The sequence below is a fragment of the Hevea brasiliensis genome, chromosome 13 (assembly GCF_030052815.1).
Source record: "Hevea brasiliensis isolate MT/VB/25A 57/8 chromosome 13, ASM3005281v1, whole genome shotgun sequence".
Lineage (NCBI taxonomy): Eukaryota > Viridiplantae > Streptophyta > Magnoliopsida > Malpighiales > Euphorbiaceae > Hevea > Hevea brasiliensis.
The window spans coordinates 84,977,843-84,997,486 of record NC_079505.1 but is presented as its reverse complement, the minus strand read 5'-3'; the positions used below and the strand labels follow the sequence as shown (position 1 = coordinate 84,997,486).

Here is a 19,644-nt window from a genome sequence, read left to right as displayed (position 1 = left end):
TTATATATTGTGTTTACAGGTCGGGCGAGTAAAAAACTCCGCGTTGAATTGTCCATTTTATGGCCGGACTTTGTTCGGTTGAATTCTTGAAATTGGGCTCAAATGGGTCTTAGAGTTGGGTTGAGGAATAATTAAGTTTACTACAGGTCTTAGGGGCTTTAGGCCGACTCAGGTCTTAGTGCCGGTCCGACCCATAGGTTGGGTCGTGACAATACACATTTTATTCAATTTATGCTTTGTTAAATACAGGTTGAGGTCTGCAGAAGCAGTTGTTACAAAGCTTGTTTCTGGATCACTGGCTTTCGATGATATCAGGTAAGGGGGTAGAACGAGAAACCCTTGGAACATTGAGGAATTTTCAACAGGTTCCTGCTGCCAGCACCTCAGCTGGTATTCTTTTGGTTTTATGAGTTATGATGTTCGATATTGCATTCCCTTCCATTTGTTATCTATTACACTTTTGTACGGATTTTGAATACTTGTTCAATATTCCCATGAATGATTTAAGTTTGCACTGTAATCTTGAACAAATAGAATGTTGAAATGCTATCAACAAGCTGCCAATTCGCTATAATCGAAAGACATTTTCTCCATGAATATTTTTGGCAACTGAGAATAAATAGGATGAATATAGCTTTATAATATTTGAAGTTATAAATTTAAGAAAATTTTAAAAATATATTAAAAATAATTTTTAGATTTTAATAGTTGAGATAAGATTTTTATGGTTAAATTTAAAAGTATTTAGATAAATTAATATTCAATATGATAAATTAATATTTATAAATTTAATTAAAAAATAAAGATAATAAAAATGTGTCATATGATAATTTTTTTTTAAATATATGATAATTTTTAAGTATACTTATTAGTTTATGTGGCACAAAAAGAGTGCAGTACGAACTATTTATTATTTTATTTTAATAACATAATTTAATATATAATTTACTATACTTTATAATTTCATAATAATATTATAAAATTTTAATAATATTAAAAAATTAACTAATTATAATTTTATTTTAAATTTAATAAATAAATAAGTTAATTAATAAAATTTTTAATTAGTCTTTAAATTATTTAATATATACTAATAAAAGAATAAATAAAATATAAAAGAAATATATATTTCACTTCACAATTTTGAAAATATCATTATTAAAATTCTTTTATTTTAAATATAAAAATTTTTTAATATATATATATATTCTAAAAAATTTTTGGTGAATATATGTAAACATTTTAAAAGTAATTCATCTTTTTTTAATGTAATTAAAAATTTAATTAAAAAAATTGATTTTAGGATATAAATATGACAAATATAGTTTTATAATATTTGAAGTTGTAAATTCAATAAAATTTTAAAATTCTTAAGAGAATATATTAAGAAGTATTTGGTATAAATGAATTTTATGAAATTTTGTGAAATTCATTTGTAAATTTAAAATTTTAGTATTTGATTTGGATGAAATTTTATTTACAATTCTTAATAATAAATTTCATAGAATTTTTATTATAATTAAATAAAATTTCACCAAAATTAATAAAATTTATAAATTTTAAATTCAAAATCATATATATTTCGAGTGAAAAAATTATACTCTCATTTTATTTTATTTATTATAAATATAAAATTTATTTCATTTAAAATGAATTTCATATTTAATGTAAAATATACAAAATAAAAAAATTTATTTTTAAATATATTTTATCATGAAATTTATTTATAAACAAATATTACAAAATTAAATTAAATAGAGTCTAAAAATAATTTTAAATTTTAATAATTGAGATAAGATTTTCATGGTTAAAATTTAAAAATATTTAGATAATTTAATATTTATTATGATAAGTTTATTTTTATAGATAAATTTAAAAATAAAAATAATAAAAAATTTATTACTTAAGGATTTTTTTTAAAAAAATAGATAATTTTAAATTATATTTATTAGCGCATGAACATATTTATTAATTGATGTGGTATACTCTCATAATTTTTTTTTTAAATTTAACTTATATATATATATATATATATATATAGACGCCGCGGATTTTGATTGTTTTTAATTCAATTTTAATATTGCCAATTCACGTGAATCGTCATATGTTAACAAATGAGAGAGGGAGAAAAAAAAAAAAAAAAATCCAGGGGCAGACTACGTGTACTAGACGTCACTTCGGTTGCATTTATAAATAAATTTTATTAGCTTGAGCTGCAAAAAGTGTTAACATTTTTAAGATTCTGAGATTTTAAATTTAAATGTTTTATCAAAATAAAAAAAATATTTAAATAAATCTAAATAAATTTGGCAAAATACAGCATTTTTTTTTTACCTAATTATAAAAATTAGATTCTTTTTTAATGGTTGCTCCATCACTTACACATTAAGCTGTAATGCACCGTACTTTAGAACACATAAAAATTCTATATTTTGAAAAATAAACAAATTTTAGAATATGCTTAGGTTTGCCCATAGAAAATTTCGTTTTGATCCACAGCAAAAAAATTAATCAATTTGTTCCATAGAAAAAAATAAATAAATAATAAAACAGCTTTATTCTTAATTCATCCCTATCACTTGGGTCCAATTATAATTCAATTTTAAATTTCAAAGACCCTAAATCGAATTATATAAGTTTAATTAAAAATTTTATGCGGACGACAATTTTAATATTGGTTTAAGAAAGGTTTTCATTTTGATTTTAATTTTAATTTTAATTTAATTTAAATTTAATATAATTTAATTGTTGAATTTTAATTTTAACTCCAATTTTAATCGAGTCTTTCTCAATTTATCCAGCTCAGACCGTGACATCTCTACTGTTACAGTGGCATCTACCGTTACTTTCAGGTTAAGCGAAAACGTCAAGTTTTGTGGAAAAAGTGATTCGCGTCATTTACTTTTTATTTCTTTCAGCAAATCCAATCTATCACGTCCTCGACTTTAGGGTGTACAGTTGCCAGACAATAACAGCCCAACGCGGTAAAATTCTCACAGCAATCGACCCAGAAAATTACAGCAACTTAGCATCAGAAATTGAATTAATATATGCTGCGCTGCGTCGTTTTGGACTAGACATAACTTTTTAACTTATTGCCCGCAATGGGAAATTCCTGTAGAGATCGGATAACCGGAGAGGAATTTTTTTTTTTTTTGGGTTTTTGCAAAATTTTGGTCAGTCACGGTGACGTGCTCCATGTTTTCTCTTAAAAAAATAGTAATACACTTTTTATTTGATGGCGTTCCTTTCTTTTAAATTAAAAATATAATTAGCCGATAATTTGTTAATTATAAAAGGTGAGATATTCTATAATTTAATGTTAAAATTTGAAAATCACTAATAATAAATTTTAATTTATTGAAATGATTGAGAATATTTAAAAGTAAATATCAATATTCTAATAGTACTAAGAAATTCAATTATCAAAATTTCTCTATATTTTTCTCCGTTTCAGTGCATTATTTAAAGTACTAAATAGTTAAAGCTTTTGTGAGCTTGAATTTTTCTAAAAATAAGTTTAAAATTTATATAAAGTTATTATTTTATTATATATAATTTTAATTAATTGCATATAAATTTTAAAATAAATATTTAATTTATAAATTATTAATTAATTTTTATAAAAACTGCAAAATAAATCCAATAGCTAATTGATAGTGAATCAGTCGTGGTGACCCCTAAAACGATATAAACTAGACAAAGCACAATCCTCCCTTAGACTTCTTAAAAAAATCTCTTTTTTTTTTTATTATGCTAAATTAAAAATTTATTTATAGAAAGGCGTCTCCACAAACAAGTCAAAACGGACGGATCAGACAGAGACGGATACACATCAATTCGCAAAATCCCCGTAGCAAAAGTTGCATATATCTCAATCTCTTCCGGTGGCACTTCTGTAATATTACCTCCATATCGAGGTTATATTCATTGCCAGCTCTCTCTCCCTTTCGCTTGTAACTCCCTCCTCTACTTATATTACAGTCCATTTCTCTCTTGTATACCTCTCTGTTCAAGCCGTCTCACTATAAAAATCTCTCTCTGCTCAACTCTTTATCGCAGATTTTTCTTTTCTTCTTCTTCGTTGTTTCTCTCTGTTGATAACTCAATTGAGAGATCCAGGTAAGCGCCAATTTTTCTAGCAGATCTCTCCTTGTGCATGATTTAATGTTTTTAAAATGAAGATTTGCTAGCTCTGTTATTCAATTGTCGTTTTCTGATTCTGAGATTCTGTTTCGGTATTTTTTTAAACAAATGTTCAGTCTGATCGAGCTATTTGATATTTAATGTGATGATTTTTTTTTTGTCTGGTTTAGCGATTTTGTTTTTGAGTGTTGATGAATCCGATGCTTTGGATCTGAAGTTTTTGTTATGTTACCTGTGTAAATTTTGAATTTTCTGTTTGTTTCATGGTGTTCTCTGGTTTTTGTGAATCGCGATTTATATTTGATTGTATCTACCCCATTTTGTTTAGCGCTCAAGGCTTTTGGATCAACAAAGCTTCACAATTTGTTTGATAATAATATGAACACTTATTGTTAATGTTGTTGAATTTCTTTCTCAATCTCTTATATGTATGTGTTTACTTGAACTGGTTTGCTGTGTCCGTAGATCATCTTAGTTGTTATAAGATGGCAACATCAAAAGGTGGGGCCACGGGATGGTACAGCGCAAAAGTGAAAGCTGTTCCATCAGGGGACGCTTTGGTATTAACGGCAAAGTCCAGCAACAAACCTGGTCCTCCACCAGAAAGGACCATCACCTTGTCCTCTCTTATCGCTCCAAGACTGGTAAAGGCCATTTTGTACTTGGCATTTTGTTCTAAGGTGTAATGTGATCCTGTTCGTGGATCAATAATTTGTTTAATTGTGTATTTCCTGTTTAAAGCTTTTATCTTTTAGACATTTTTTTTCCTTTTAAGTAAAGGTTGATAACCTACCTAGTTTATGAGCTATTTTGAGGATCTAAATGGTGCTGTACTACAATCTCAGGATTTCAATGGCTTTGCCATCAAACAGTTTTATTTGTGGTGTTTCACAGTTTTCTTTAACGTTTCAATGATCACATTGATTATATATTTTTTTCTCAATTACAAAAGTTAGCTTTATAGAATGCTAAATTGGACTTCTGGCTAAAAGTGGAATTTTATGGATATATATGTTTTCTTAGGCCCGCAGAGGAGGTGTTGATGAGCCCTTTGCCTGGGAGAGCAGAGAGTTTTTGAGGAAGCTTTGCATAGGAAAGGTGATTATTTCAAAATAGGTTTCAGCTATTGTTGGAGAGTAAAGTGGGGTGGGGTGGGGTGCTTGAATTACATGTTCCAACATCTAACCTTCTGTATCTAACTTTTTATATTACAGGATGTCAAATTCAAGATAGATTATGCTGTACCTTCCATTGGCAGAGAATTTGGGAGTGTGTTCATTGATGACCAAAATGTTGGAACGTTAATTATTTCAGAAGGCTGGGCAAAGGTTGCATGCCTTTTTTTTTATGGACTACTACTGAGATTGATTAATTTATTTTTATGTGGGTATTAACTGAATCTATTAGTGACAGGTCAGGGAGCATGGTCAGCAGAAAGGTGAGGCCAGTCCTTTTCTTGCTGAGTATCAACTTCTTGAAGAACAAGCTAAGCAAAATGGTCGGGGTCGATGGAGTAAGGTTGGTTCCTGGCTTGCTGCTCCTCAATTTCAGAATTGTATTATTTTTTAAATGACCCATGAGGTGTTGAAAAAACTTATTTATGATTCTTTATTTGTCACAGTTAGGTTTTAGTTACATGGTCCTTGGTGATGGTTTTGGAAGTCAAAACCAATATAAACAAAAGGGGAATGATATTTGAAATGCTTTGAAGTACTTTTATCTTGTTAAATAAACTTCTTGCATTTGAACTAAAGATGTAATGTTATATTCACACATGGCTGTTCGATATGTAGCAGCCATACCATTACTGTTAAATAAACTTCTTGCATTGCTGTTATTACCTTTATATAACAGATTTTTAAATTTATAACTTTAAAGGTCATTGTGGCTGTTATTTAGAAGTAACGGCCATTACCAACTGTTAAGTAATGTTCCTAACAGCCGTTAACTTTTTTTTGGGCAAAAAAACTATCTTGGCTCATTCATTTTAGCACCTTTTCATTTTCTCTCTAGGCAACTAAGCCATTTTCTCTCAACTTTCTCTCAATTTTTTTCACAACCAACTCGAGTGAAATCATTCTTTTCTCTACAAATTTTTGAGTTCAAGAGCATGGATCATCAAATAGACAAGGTAATTTTGAAGTAAAAGAGATTGAAGGGTAAATTATTGTTTTTTTTTTTTTCTAATTTTTAGCTATTTTTGAATATTTTTAGGTAAATACATAAATAATTAGAAAATAATATCAAAGAATGGTTAGGCTTTAATAGTGTTTGCTAATATAAATTTAGGCTTTGACAAGATAAAATTTAAGAAGAATAAATAATGATGAAATTAATTCTTGAAATTAATTTTCTAAATCAAATATTAAGTTTACAACCTAATCACATGGTAAGTTAATAACCTAGTTACATAGTAAGTAAGCTTACAACCTAAGCTAATGATTAAAGCTCCCAATTTCAGTCCTAGGATCAAAGTCAAGATAATCAAAAATATCCTAGACACTCATTTTGGTGGTAATAAGGTTGGTTGTTTACTATCCTAGTTATTTTAGTTTTAAATTGATTAATACTAATGATATATAAGAACAGTGGATTTAATGTCTTTATTTAATAAATATTGTATTTATTATTTAGTTGTATATCTTAATTTTAGTTATATTTTTGAATATTTATTCATTTAATGAACTTTGTAATTTTTCAAAAAAATTTGCATAGCGGCAGCCGATAGGCCGTTACCGTTATGTTATGATCGTTACAGGCTCATTTCCGACCGTGGCCGCGAATGCGGTCGCGACTGCAATTTAAAACGATGTATTCATGAATAAACAATTTAGTGTTAGCAAGTAGAATGCCAATACTTAAAATGTGAAGCTAATGTTTTAGTTGTATCTAATACTAATATTAGAGGTTACATATGTTTAAAAATGGTACCATATGTGACACACATGTTACTCTGTGTGGAGCTTAAATTTCCTTTTTCCCCTATTTCTTTGTTGTTATATGATTCTTAATGGTGTATATTTAACATTTGGCTGCAATGTTAACCCAAATTGGTGATAAGTTGATACATTACTTTTGGGCAAGTATTATTTGACAAATTTCAATATCTTTCTTCTTCTTCTTCTTCTTTTTTTTATTTATTTTTTATTTTTTTTATTTTTATATAGAATTCGCTAAATCCACTGTTCTTTCAAATATCTCATTGTAGGCACCTGGTGCTGCCGAGGCATCCATCAGAAATCTACCTCCTTCTGCCATTGGCGATCCTAGTAACTTGGATGCCATGGGTCTGCTCACTGCAAACAAGGGCAGACCCATGCAAGGCATAGTTGAGCAAGTTCGTGATGGCAGTACTGTCCGTGTCTATTTGCTTCCAGATTTTCAGTTTGTTCAGGTGTTTGTTGCTGGAATCCAGGTACATGCAATTACACTGTAATTGACATTATTCCTTCATCTCGTTTTGTTTATTTATCAATCTGACTTACTGGTGTCTTTATGTGACTCTAAACATCTGCCAATTTCTTGTTTGAGTTAGGCCCCATCAATGGGTAGAAGAGCAGCATCAGAAACTGTTGTGGAAAAAGGGCTAAACTCTGATGAGCAAAATGGAGATGTTTCTGAACCTCGAGCTCCTTTAACGTCTGCACAGAGACTTGCAGTCTCTACAGCATCTACTGAAGTTGCTCCTGATCCATTTGGAATAGATGCCAAATATTTTACTGAACAGCGTGTTTTAAATAGAGATGTAAGCATAATGCTGTTTTTAAGTCCCCATCCCTCTCGTCTTTCCCAAATGGTCTAATTCTAATTGGTCTTATAGGTCCGTATTGTCCTGGAAGGAGTTGACAAATTCAGTAACTTGATTGGATCAGTTTATTACCCAGATGGGGAATCGGCAAAGGACCTGGCACTGGAGCTTGTAGAAAATGTATGTTTGAATATTGCGATTATGTAGCAATCTCTTCTTCGTTACCTTAGCCTTTACTTGATTTACTAACTCATAAGAGGACTTTCTCTGTTGGATTCCCACATTTTAAACGTTTGAGATTGATTATTCCTGAGCCAAAAAGGAAGAAAGACACAACCTTGTTGGACAGTGTTTAGAGTAAGAGCTTTAGAATGAAATATAAGCTCATAGTTTATGGCAATAGCAGAAGAAATTTGAAAGAGAAGAGAAACCTAAGTGTTATCTTTTTGTGAAGCATCCATATTTTTTTGGCTGTCTTTATATTATTGCAAAGTGATGCTTCCTAAAAAGCATGGTTATGCTTTATCCCCTAGAAACTGCTATGGATGTTGAAGACATGCAAAAAGTTCGTTTTGTATATAAAGTAAAGAAAGATGTATTTTTCTTTTAGCTTGTTTGATTTGTGTGATGTCTTCTTGTATTAGATTTTATATGTTTCTGTTTCATTTTGTAAGGTAATCATTTAATCGCATTACTCCTCTGCAAATTGGTCACAATAATTTTTTTCGATATCCTTGCAAAAGTATGGAGACTCTGAATAGCTCTCTCTCTCTCTCTCTCTCTCTCTCTCTTGCAGGGTCTAGCTAAATATGTTGAATGGAGTGCAAACATGATGGAAGATGATGCTAAGCGGCGGCTGAAGAATGCAGAACTTCAAGCCAAGAAAAGCCGCTTGAGAATCTGGACAAATTATGTGCCCCCTCCCACAAATTCAAAAGCAATTCATGACCAGAACTTCACAGGAAAGGTAATATTTTTATATATTATTAGCTCTGGAAATTTTATCCCTTATTGATATGAGATATCTTACCAACTAAAATTGGTTTTTCTCCAGGTGGTGGAGGTTGTTAGTGGTGATTGCATCATTGTAGCAGATGATTCTGTACCATATGGAAGTCCATCGGCAGAAAGACGGGTCAATCTATCAAGTATTAGGTGTCCAAAAATGGGCAATCCTCGTAGAGATGAAAAGCCTGAGAATTATGCTCGGGAAGCTAAGGAATTCCTTAGACGTCGCCTTATTGGGCAACAAGTATGAAACTTACAGCTATTTTATCTCATCATGATTATTATAAGAATTATGTTATATATTGTACAATCATATATTTTTCAGGTGAATGTTCAAATGGAATACTCTAGGAAGGTTACCATGGGAGATGGACCTACTGCTGCTGCTGGGTCTGGGGACTTGAGAGTAATGGATTTTGGGTCAGTTTTTGAGTTGTCTTCTAATGAGGGTGATACTTATGAGGTGCCACCGGCTTCCTCAGCTGCTGGAAGTCAGCAAGCTGGGGTTAATGTTGCTGAGTTGATGGTTTCCCGTGGCTATGGCACTGTGATTCGGCATAGGGACTTTGAGGAACGATCAAACTATTATGATGCCCTTCTTGCTGCTGAATCACGTGCTACTGCTTTGAAGAGAGGAGTGCAGTCTAACAAGGAACCTCCAGTCACTCATATAACAGACCTTGCCTCGGTTAGAATATAAACTGTTTTACTGCATTTTTTTTCCCACCATGATGTACATCTTGCAAATTTAATATGCTTCCTGCAGGCATCAGCCAAGAAAGCTAGAGATTTCTTGCCTTTCCTGCACCGAAATCGGAAAATTGCTGCTGTTGTGGAATATGTGCTTAGTGGTCACCGTTTTAAGCTTTTGATTCCCAAGGAAACATGCAGCATTGCCTTTTCATTCTCTGGTGTCAGGTGTCCTGGTCGTGATGAACCGTATTCAGATGAAGCAAGTGCACTAATGAGACGTAGAATAATGCAGAGAGAAGTTGAGGTATTAATCTTCTTGTTTAGGGCTGTTATTTTACTGCTTGATTGCTTTCCTTTTTTTGAGCTTTGATGAATGTGTGTTTCATTCATAGATTGAAGTAGAAACTGTTGATAGAGCCGGAACTTTCTTGGGATCCCTGTGGGAGTCAAGGACTAACATGGCAGTGGTTCTTCTTGAAGCTGGCCTAGCAAAGTTACAAACTTCCTTTGGCATTGACAGAATACCTGATGCTCATCTTCTTGAGCAGGCTGAGCAATCTGCGAAAAAGAAGAAACTGAAAGTGAGTTGGGCATATGCCATTATTTTGCTGTTAATACCATTGTTTGTCTTTCTGCTTATAATTTGAGAAATGTAATGAAATTGTTGTAGATTTGGGAGAATTATGTTGAAGGAAAGGAAGTCTCTAATGGTCCAGCAGTTGAAAGCAAACAGAAAGAAGTGCTCAAGGTAGTTGAGATATAATTGGATGATGTGGCACCTTTACTTGTCATAACATAGTTTGTGAGTTACACTATTTTATATTTCTTTTAGGTGGTGGTTACAGAAGTCCTAGGTGGTGGTAAGTTTTATGTCCAGGCTGTTGGGGATCAAAATGTTGCCTCTATTCAACAACAACTTGCATCCCTGAATCTCCAAGAAGCTCCCGTTATTGGTGCTTTTAATCCTAAAAGGGGAGACATTGTTCTTGCTCAGTTTAGTGCAGATAATTCATGGAACCGAGCAATGGTGAGAATCAGATTATTCCACTTGGTTTATTTCTCATCCTTCCCTTATCTGCTCAAAAATTTATTTCTAACTACTATTGAATGATTTTAAGTCTTTATTTATGCCTTACGGTATGCAATTATTTCATAGATGGGGGGAGGGGTAGTGTTTTGGTTTCACTGCTTGCCTAAGTAGAATCAGCCCTTTTTTTCAGTTTCTTTGAAGTTCACTTTTCATTTGTCATTGATGTGGTCGCTGTAGTTTGGACTGAATTTTTATTATTTGACTTGTAAAGATTGTGAATGCACCTCGGGGAGCTGTGGAATCCATGAAAGACAAATTTGAGGTATTCTACATTGATTATGGAAATCAGGAGGTGGTTACATACAGTCAGTTACGGCCTCTTGACCCTTCAGTGTCCTTGGCACCCGGACTTGCTCAGTTGTGCAGTCTTGCATATATTAAGGTTCCAAGCTTGGAAGAGGATTGTGGTCCAGAGGCGGCAGAGTATTTGAGTGCTCATACGTTAAGCAGTTCAAAAGAGTTTAGGGCTAAGGTAGAGGAGAGGGATACTTCTGGGGGAAAAGTTAAAGGACAGGGAACAGGGCCAATTCTTATTGTAACTCTTGTTGCTGTGGATTCTGAGATCAGTGTAAATGCGGCCATGGTACAGGTATGATTTATGTGAACAAGTTTAAATTGCGAAAGACTTGATCATAATATGTTAATACTTGAAAATTTTGTGCTGGAGTTGGTACAAGTTTTTCCAACTATGGTTCCAATATAAAGAAATTTAACTTGCATGCCTTGCCATTTGAGTTAAGTGAAACTCAGGTATATTTCTGGTCAAATCAAAGTAATAAAAAAAAAAGGTGGAAAAAAAAGCTTATGCTTTCTTCGATTAATTATTGGAAATATGTAGTGTTGGCCTTCATGTGCTGGTTCAGTTGATTTAATTTGTAATATTTGCAGCGTCTCTCTTCCTGTCATGAAATTATTAATTGATTTATTAGCGTTCACTTGCCACTTTCTTTCTGTATTTGCTTTGGCTCTAACTAAATCAACTTTTGAACTTTTAGGAAGGACTTGCTAGGATAGAAAAGAGCAAGAAGTGGGACGCCAGGGAAAGACAAGTGGCCCTTGATAATTTGGAGAAATTCCAGGACGAAGCACGTGCTGATAGGCGCGGGATATGGATGTATGGAGATATCCAGTCAGATGATGAGGAAATGGCCCCCCCTGCTAGAAAAGTTGGTGGTCGTCGTTGACTTTTAACTTATTTACCCTAGGTAGACTGGTGAAAAAAAAGCGACTGGCCTGAGATGAGTTTAAGTTATAGGCAATATCATTCCATTTTAGAATGAGAGCAAACAAATGTTGCAGCGTAAAACTGAAGTTTTGTATTATTATTAATTTTTTTTTTTATGTTATTATTCTAAAATTTCCTTTTAGGTGAGGGACAATTTTTTTTACAAATGTCTTAATAAGGTAAACAAAATCCAGTTAGTTGAGTTGCGATGTGGAAACACTATAAACAATTTTTTGCTGTTAATCGGAGGTTATAATGTTGGTCTTCCTCGTGGTCCGTTCTTCATCGTGTGCCAAGTCAATTTCTTCATGATGTTGAATCCTTTCTGGTGTTTCATGTTTCAAACTTTTCCCTTTTTTGTTAAATGGATTTTGTTGTTGGAAATACACCAACGCTAGCACTTCACGTGTTAATGATGAAAGTTGATCTCCAACATGGGGCACTTCTCTTGTGGTGCTTATTTGCAATTTTCTCCAGTTAAGCAAATACATAAACTGTGAAGTAGTGGCGCATAAAATTAAAATGGTTAAAAAATTTGCTCTGCTTTCATATTCTTGTCTTCCGGCCTAATAATGACGTCATACTCATATGGTGCCTATTTATCGTTATTATTATCAACGCTGCGAAACAGGCGGCAACGATGGGAAAATCCCAACCAACGACACTCTACACTCTGATCTGATTCTTAATCTAGCAACTGAATCTTCAAGACTTGCTGAACCACATAATAACTCTAGGCAGGATCAGGACATAAAGACATGGAATATTATCCTCATATCAGCCTCACAGCGAATAAAAGAGGACCTCTCCAGCTTCTTGCTTTTGGTGCATGATGTAGCCCTTAGTTTGCCATAGTTTCAAAACTACATCTGGTCCAATACAGAGGCAGTCGAATGACGCAGCAGAATTCCATTGGTAGGACTGAAATCTATAGTTAGGTGAGGGTTTGAATTTGAGACTTAATGCTAGATCTGTGTCATGACTTGGTTAAATCATAGACCAGCCACCATTAAGTTAACATGATGAAGAAACTGGCTGGCTTGGCATATCTATCTTCTTTTCTTTTTTTTGGTCGAAACTTGGCATATGTATTTTCACTGTACAAGTATGAACAAATAGCTTGGAGATCATACACCAGTCACCATAAAAGCATAAAATGCAAAGAGATCATAAACTGTTCTGAGAGACTACATAGCACCAGAGTGGTTTCGGAAGAAACTTAAATTTTCAGTTCATATTGGACTTTTTCAATTAAATGACATTTGGAAGATCCTTGGTGCTTGCAGATTATAGTTATGCTTCGGAGAGCTCGAGAATCCTTGCAAACTAAGCCCCATTGAAGTGACAGAGTGAAAAGGTTATTAAGTTATATTTAATAAATTTTAATAGTATTTTTAAATTTTATATAAAAGTATTTAAGTAATATATAAAATTTCTATAAATATATAATATATTTTTTAATATTTATGAAATATTAAATATAAATTAAAAAATAAATATATTAAAAAAATACATAAACAGTAATTTAACACGATTGATTTTGATTTTAAATACTTTTTTATGAGATTTTGAGTTTAATTTTCTATGCTAATACTAAAAAAAAAGATTTTATTGAAAAATTGAATCTGTCAGGTCAATCGGGTTACCGGTTCAACAGTCGAGTTGACCAAGTCATACCAGATCGCTTTCTTATCTAATTCATTTGCAAACTCAGACTGATTTGAAGGTTAGTTTACCAATTCATTGGTTTAACCGGTCGATTTGATCTGAATTTAATAATTATGATTTATTCTATTTAGTCTTGTAATTTTAATTATTTATACTTTTTAATCAAAATAAGTTGACTAATATTTTATTTGACGGAAATCTAATAAAAAGATTAAAAAATTTAATTAGAGATATTTTAATTGAATAGAAACTAAATAATTAATTTAAATAAAATACAATGACCTAATAATAATTTACCTGTTTAATTCCCGTGCATATTGATATTCAATATATTGATCAAAATGCTTCACAAAACTATATTTGTCATAATTTCAAAGTAAAGCTTCTTCTCTGCCATGGCCTACAATATAATTTTTTGAGTAAATTATTATGGGTCTCTATATTTTATAAAATTAACTATTTAGTTTTTTTTTTAAATCTAATAAAAATGTTTTATATTTTATAAAATCAAACTCTTTAATTTTAAGAAAAAAAATAATTAACTTGTTTTAATCTAAATCAGAAAGATTAAATAATATGAACAGTTAAAATAAGATACTAAATAGTATGGATGATTAAACTACAAAAACTAAACAGTATAAACATTTAAGATTAAAAAGGAGTTGATTAGTAAATTTAAGAGTTTGATTATATAAAATATAAAAAAGTTTTAGTTTAATTTTTTCAAAAAATAAAAATTAAATAGTTATTTTTGACAAAATTACACCTAACGATAAACAACTTAAATAGTGCTTTTATAAGATTCTCGAGAACAACATATTTTTCCATCAATTTCGAGAGAAAATTTTGTTCTCTCCAGAAAATAGAAATTGTGGGTTACTGAATTTTCTGTTGCAAGTGCTATTCTGCACTGTAAAACGCAACTGATTTAGTTGGAAAATTTTTTCTGTCCTCTGCTACACGATTAACTATTATTCGCAAACGACAGAAAATTTCCTCATTCAATTTTTTATTTTTTTTTTAAGAAAAGAAATCTGATTCACATTTCTTCCAAGAGATTGAGGATCTTTTAATCTTCAGTGTAAAGATCGCATCAAGAGTATATGATTTGGAAGCTGGAGAGAAAGAAACCTCATGATTGAAAGCAAGTATGATAAAATATTTTTCCATCGACTGGGTGCCTGCTTTGATTATATCACACATTGCTTGATGCATTCCCAAACCATCTGTCAAATTGAAGCTCATAACCAAGTACCGCAACATGATTGTTCCAATTTTGTGAAGAATCAAGTACGGTCTCCGATCCCTCTGCGTCTATACAGCACGAAAATGAAAATACAGACATGGGAAAACGCAGAAATAAATAATTGAGAAATGTGGAAAATCGCATATATATAAATCATTTACAAATTTTATATTTTGAAAAAAAAATAAAATAAAACACTTTTAAATGTAAAAAGAAAAAAAAATGATTTAAAAAAATAAAAAAATATCAAAATTCTCTCTTTTCTCCCTATCTCAAGCATTTTGAGTAAAACCAAATTCCTCCCTCATCAAATCAAATAATAAACAATGATTTAAAAAAATATCAAAATTTTCTCTTTTCCCTCTATCTCAAGCATTTTTTTGAGTAAAACCAAATTCCTCCCTCATCAAATCAAAGAAAATAAGCAAAACTCTTCTTTTTGAATCAAATCTAATTCCCCATTAATTTGGGCGTGGAAGCTTAAAGGATGAGAGATCTACTCACCTGCGTCGCTTTCACTGTCGTCAGATTATCAGCTGTTGTCGCCACTAGGTGAATCCTCCTCTTCTTATTCTTCTATCCTTGTCTAATGCAACGCCCCTCTTTCTTTTAGCCTAAAATGATTTTTATTTATTTATTTTTTTAAATATATGCGTTTCCAGTTTTGGAATCACATTTTCGACTTTCCAAATATAAGAAAACAACTCCAAAATGCCTCCCCATCGTTTCCATATCCGACAAGGGGAAATGTTCCTCCTCGACGCTTCCATGCATCGAAGCTACGTATGTATGACATATCAATTCTATGGAAACTCATTTTCAAGACACTTCGAGAGGCTTATAAATTATCAATTATTTTTCAAATAGCTCAGAATTGTTGGATTCTGTTGGGAAGGGACCTTTTGGTGCGCGAGCAAAGCAATGGCATCAGTGGCGGCTGTCTTATCATTATGGAATTTGGAATCGGATGCAGACGACAATGCTCTAAATCTTGATCTCAATTTTATCTAGCACGTGGCAGTTGTTTAATTCATACAATACTATTATTAAATCATTTTTTAACTTATTGAGGAACACGGTGTTTCCTTTCCAATGAATTCCAAGAATGAAGAGGCTCAACTTCATATCGCTGAAGGCATGAAATCATAATAGAGCTAAAACGACTACTTTCAATGTCGCATGCATTTTTTTGAATGATAATTAACCGCAAATCCTTAACTCATAAAACTAATTCTTTTTTCCTTCTGAGGCGGGAAATAACTATCGGGAGCCTCACAGATGTCATTTACACTATCAGTCTCATACATCTAACACTCCAAAACAAAGCCAAAAACATTTAAAAAAAAAAAAAGAAATTAGGAATAGCCAAGAATCCAGCAAGAGCGCAAGACACCTAAACTGAACATCTACCAAAAGTGAAATTGATATAAGACCAGTTTCAACGGTCATCTTTTTAGTTTTCACGTCTCCTTCTGCGAGGAGCAGCAGCCGCAGCATCATCTTCCTTCTCATCTTCTTCTGCTTTCTCTCCGCTGCTTCCTTCCTTGTTGGAAGACTCAGCAACTGGAGCTGGTTTGTCCTCTACTTTTGCCTACAACACATGATTAGCTAACACATTGAGAACAATTGCTTATGTCACAGAGAAGCTGGCTGCTATACTAGTGTAAAAAGAAAAAAGAAACTGAGATGGTTTCAGAACTTACTGGCTTCTTCCCACCAAAAATAAGCTTAAGGAGAACAGTTAATATCACCAAGACAATGGATATGAGGACACCAATTGTAAGGTTTGGTTGTTTCTCTGCCTTTTCGATGATATCCTACAAAACAATGCTCATATTTAATGCCACATACACCATAACACCTAAAAAGTTTAAAACAAAGAGAATGATATGGCTTACAATAATTTTGTCCTTGTGCTGACTTAAGAAAGAAACGTCTGCAATCTGGTACAGGAGGTCAAACACCTTCTTCTGCATAATTAAATTAAACGTTCAGATCATGAAGCAACAGATCAGTTCAAAACTATGAGAAACTAAGAGTTCATAAGATCGCATTACCTGGAAGCCAGTAAGACCATCAATACCAGCAGCTGCATCCTCAGCCTTCTGTTTCTCTTTCTCAATGCCAAACTTTGGCTTCCACTTTGTCTGCCTGAGTGACTCTGCAACCTTTTCATTGTCTGCAATCAAGATATTTCCAAACAAAATGCCATCCTGCATTGTCCATATCTCAATGCCAACAGCAGCAATGGGCTCAAAGTCTGGTTTTTCAAGCTCAAAGTAGTTGGGGTTTGGAATTTCCTGTGGCTTCCAAATACCCTTGTAATTGGGGTTGTCAATTAGTGGAGCATGCCATTTTCCTTTGTAAGCTGGATTACTCTTCATTGGCCTCTTCCATTCACCACAACCAGGGGCTTCCTCACACTTTGGGTTATCAATCTTTGGTGCCTCCCATTCACCATCTTCCTCATCATCCCAATCTTCAGGTTTTGTGGCTTCAGGATCATCAATTTCCTCAGGCTCATCATCTAACCATCCTTCAGGTTTCACAGCCTCTTCATCTTCAATTTCCATAGGTGCATCCTCATCCCAGTCATCTGGTTTCACAGCATTAGCATCAGGAATTTTTGCTCTCTCATCCCAGTCCGCAGGCTTCTTATCATCTGGATCAGGAATAGTCTTGGCAGGAATTAGAGGAGGCTCAAAATCATCTGAAGAAAGGAAATTAGCCTTCTTCTTCTCCTCCCCATCAATTAAAATTCGCAGTTCATTGTCAGGTTTCAAAATAGCAGTGTACACATGAGTAAGCTTGTCTGAAGGAACAGATGGTGGGAACTTGAGATGGTGTTCAATGTACTCTCCACTCTTTGGGTTCTTATGCTTTAGGATAAAGTGTACTTTGTTTGTGGCCCCACATTTGTCAGGTCCAAACATTATTGAATAAGGAGACTCACTGTCAAAATCCTTAGGTGTCCACCCAGCTTCCTGGGGTCGTAGATATTTAAGGTATGCACCACCACATTCAAGCCCATTCTGGAAACGAGTCTCAAATTGAAGGACAATTGTCCCATCCTTTAGAATTGCAGGGTTGTCAAGCTCTTTCACAATGGCATACTTCCTAGCCTTCTCACTAACAAGAAGGCCATATTCATCATGACCCTCACTCTTTGCGTGCTTCCATACACCTAAACCAAAATAGAACATCAACATACACTTCCAACATCAGCGTACCGGAAAAAAATGCCGATCCTGGTTTTTAAATCAGACCAAATGGTGGTTCAACTTCAGAATCTGAAGCCAACTAAACAAAATCTCAAATATCTACCCACACAATAATCATTCAAATGGTAAGTGCGAAGTAAAAAAAAAAAAAATAATAATAATAATAATAAATCAAAATTAGGTCGTTAAGGGAGTAAACGAAAAACAGAAAAAAAAAAAAAAAATCTACCTAATCCAACGAATAAATTATATAAATCACTCAGCAACTTCTTAACCCATTATATAGATATACGAATCACCCAAAAACTCCACCAACAATAAAGGTGCTTGGAGAGACCAATATCACAATTCCTTTCTATCTATACGCGGCCGCCTCCCCCCCTTCTTCCCGACCTCCTCCTATTATCAATTAATCAGTGCTTACTATCCAGGCAAAAATAAACTGAATTATGTTTTACCCACGCTTCAAATAAAATAACATTCGGAAAAATCTTTAAATATTTTCATTTCTTACACCAGACATAAGTATCAAAATTGACCCAACAATTACGTGAAATATAGTACGCAATCATTTTTTGCACCAAAGAATCTTCATTGCTATATCACGCAAGCTAATTTATAAGTTAGTGATACAAACACCTTGAAAACAGGAAAGGGAAAAACTTATCCAAATCATTTACAAGACTTACAGCACCAACAACACCAGACAGGGCAAGCAAGAACAGAACAAAAATTTGAACTTCAGATCTACCTCAAATCGAAAGAGAACGCAAAAAATAACCAAAAAATAGTAACAACAACAAATATATCAGATGTTAAACTTGAGATCCAAATTATACCTTTGTAGTCATCTTTATCAGAAACAATCCATCGCCCTTCAAATGAATCCTCGAAAGACTCGTAAAGGATCTACATCAAAAATATATATTACACTTATATCGAACAAAACTCTGCTTCCATACAAAAGAATATTTAGCAAACGTTAATTACCTTATCGTCATCAGAGGCACGTAGCTGACCGAAGGAAACAAAAGCTACCAAAAACAAAAGAGCCAATCGCAGAGAGACGCGTTTCGCTTCTCCCATCTCTATCTCTCTCTCTCGCTCAAAAACTCTGTCAAAACCCTAGGTTTGATGATTGATCTGAAAATCTGAGTCTAATCAAATACAATAGCGAAGCTACTAGATTTTGCCATCGAAATAAATGGAGATGTGTGCATACATATAGTGCCATGGAGATCTTGGGAGAGACTGCCATCGTGTTGTCTCCGCCAATCAAAATACGTGCCACGTGAAATGGACCAATCAACGTTAGCCACGTAAGAACCTCCAGCACTCCTCGTATGCACTTCTAGTGGAAATTATCAATGTTCTTATTATTACGGGCTTGACTCGGTCTCACTAGTGAGTCGATTTCTGGTTATGGACAAGGCCCACCCGTTCAGCCTATGGTTTAATTATTTGCAACAAACCAATGGGTCCATTTTCAGTAGAGTTTGTTGAACTAATGTAACGGTCCGGGTCGACTATTTTTATTTACTTTTTTTCCCCTTTTTGTCAAATTGTAAAGATTTTTTTTAATCAAAATTAGCAGCCAGC

The 19,644-nt window shown here is 33.0% G+C and overlaps 2 protein-coding genes and 1 long non-coding RNA gene across 3 annotated transcripts; 1 reads left to right on the top strand and 2 right to left on the bottom strand.

The window, feature by feature from the left end:
* Nucleotides 1-3,956: 3,956 nt before the first annotated feature.
* On the top strand, nt 3,957-12,176 carry LOC110659724 (ribonuclease TUDOR 1). The gene is made up of 17 exons (XM_058132639.1): nt 3,957-4,122; nt 4,612-4,790; nt 5,170-5,244; nt 5,361-5,474; nt 5,560-5,664; nt 7,355-7,561; nt 7,682-7,891; nt 7,967-8,074; nt 8,691-8,861; nt 8,949-9,146; nt 9,228-9,590; nt 9,669-9,899; nt 9,988-10,176; nt 10,266-10,343; nt 10,428-10,622; nt 10,897-11,274; nt 11,681-12,176. The coding sequence occupies exons 2-17, from the start codon at nt 4,632-4,634 to the stop codon at nt 11,867-11,869; spliced, it is 2,970 nt and encodes a 989-aa protein (XP_057988622.1). The 5' UTR covers nt 3,957-4,122; nt 4,612-4,631; the 3' UTR covers nt 11,870-12,176.
* A 2,175-nt stretch (nt 12,177-14,351) lies between these two features.
* Nucleotides 14,352-15,434, bottom strand: LOC131171747 (uncharacterized). Its single transcript, XR_009142388.1, has 2 exons — nt 15,329-15,434; nt 14,352-14,892 (listed from the first exon to the last, which is right to left on the bottom strand). It is a non-coding gene; the product is annotated as an uncharacterized LOC131171747 (long non-coding RNA).
* A 590-nt stretch (nt 15,435-16,024) lies between these two features.
* Nucleotides 16,025-19,248, bottom strand: LOC110659723 (calnexin homolog). Its single transcript, XM_021817755.2, has 6 exons — nt 19,036-19,248; nt 18,885-18,954; nt 16,882-18,008; nt 16,723-16,794; nt 16,528-16,641; nt 16,025-16,415 (listed from the first exon to the last, which is right to left on the bottom strand). Exons 1-6 carry the CDS (start codon nt 19,129-19,131, stop codon nt 16,278-16,280), a joined length of 1,617 nt encoding a protein of 538 aa, XP_021673447.2. The 5' UTR covers nt 19,132-19,248; the 3' UTR covers nt 16,025-16,277.
* Between the last annotated feature and the right edge of the window lie 396 nt (nt 19,249-19,644).

Bases quoted from the DNA above. Each gene is read 5' to 3' on its own strand.
- LOC110659723 (XM_021817755.2), bottom strand. From the start codon at position 19,131: ATGGGAGAAGCGAAACGCGTCTCTCTGCGATTGGCTCTTTTGTTTTTG. The intron at 18,955-19,035 runs GTAATTAACGTT...TTTTTGATGTAG, and splicing joins GTGCCTCTGATGACGATAAG to ATCCTTTACGAGTCTTTCGA. The intron at 16,795-16,881 runs GTAATGCGATCT...TTAATTATGCAG, and splicing joins ATGGTCTTACTGGCTTCCAG to AAGAAGGTGTTTGACCTCCT.
- LOC110659724 (XM_058132639.1), top strand. From the start codon at position 4,632: ATGGCAACATCAAAAGGTGGGGCCACGGGATGGTACAGCGCAAAAGTG. The intron at 10,177-10,265 runs GTGAGTTGGGCA...AAATTGTTGTAG, and splicing joins CGAAAAAGAAGAAACTGAAA to ATTTGGGAGAATTATGTTGA. The intron at 11,275-11,680 runs GTATGATTTATG...TTGAACTTTTAG, and splicing joins TAAATGCGGCCATGGTACAG to GAAGGACTTGCTAGGATAGA.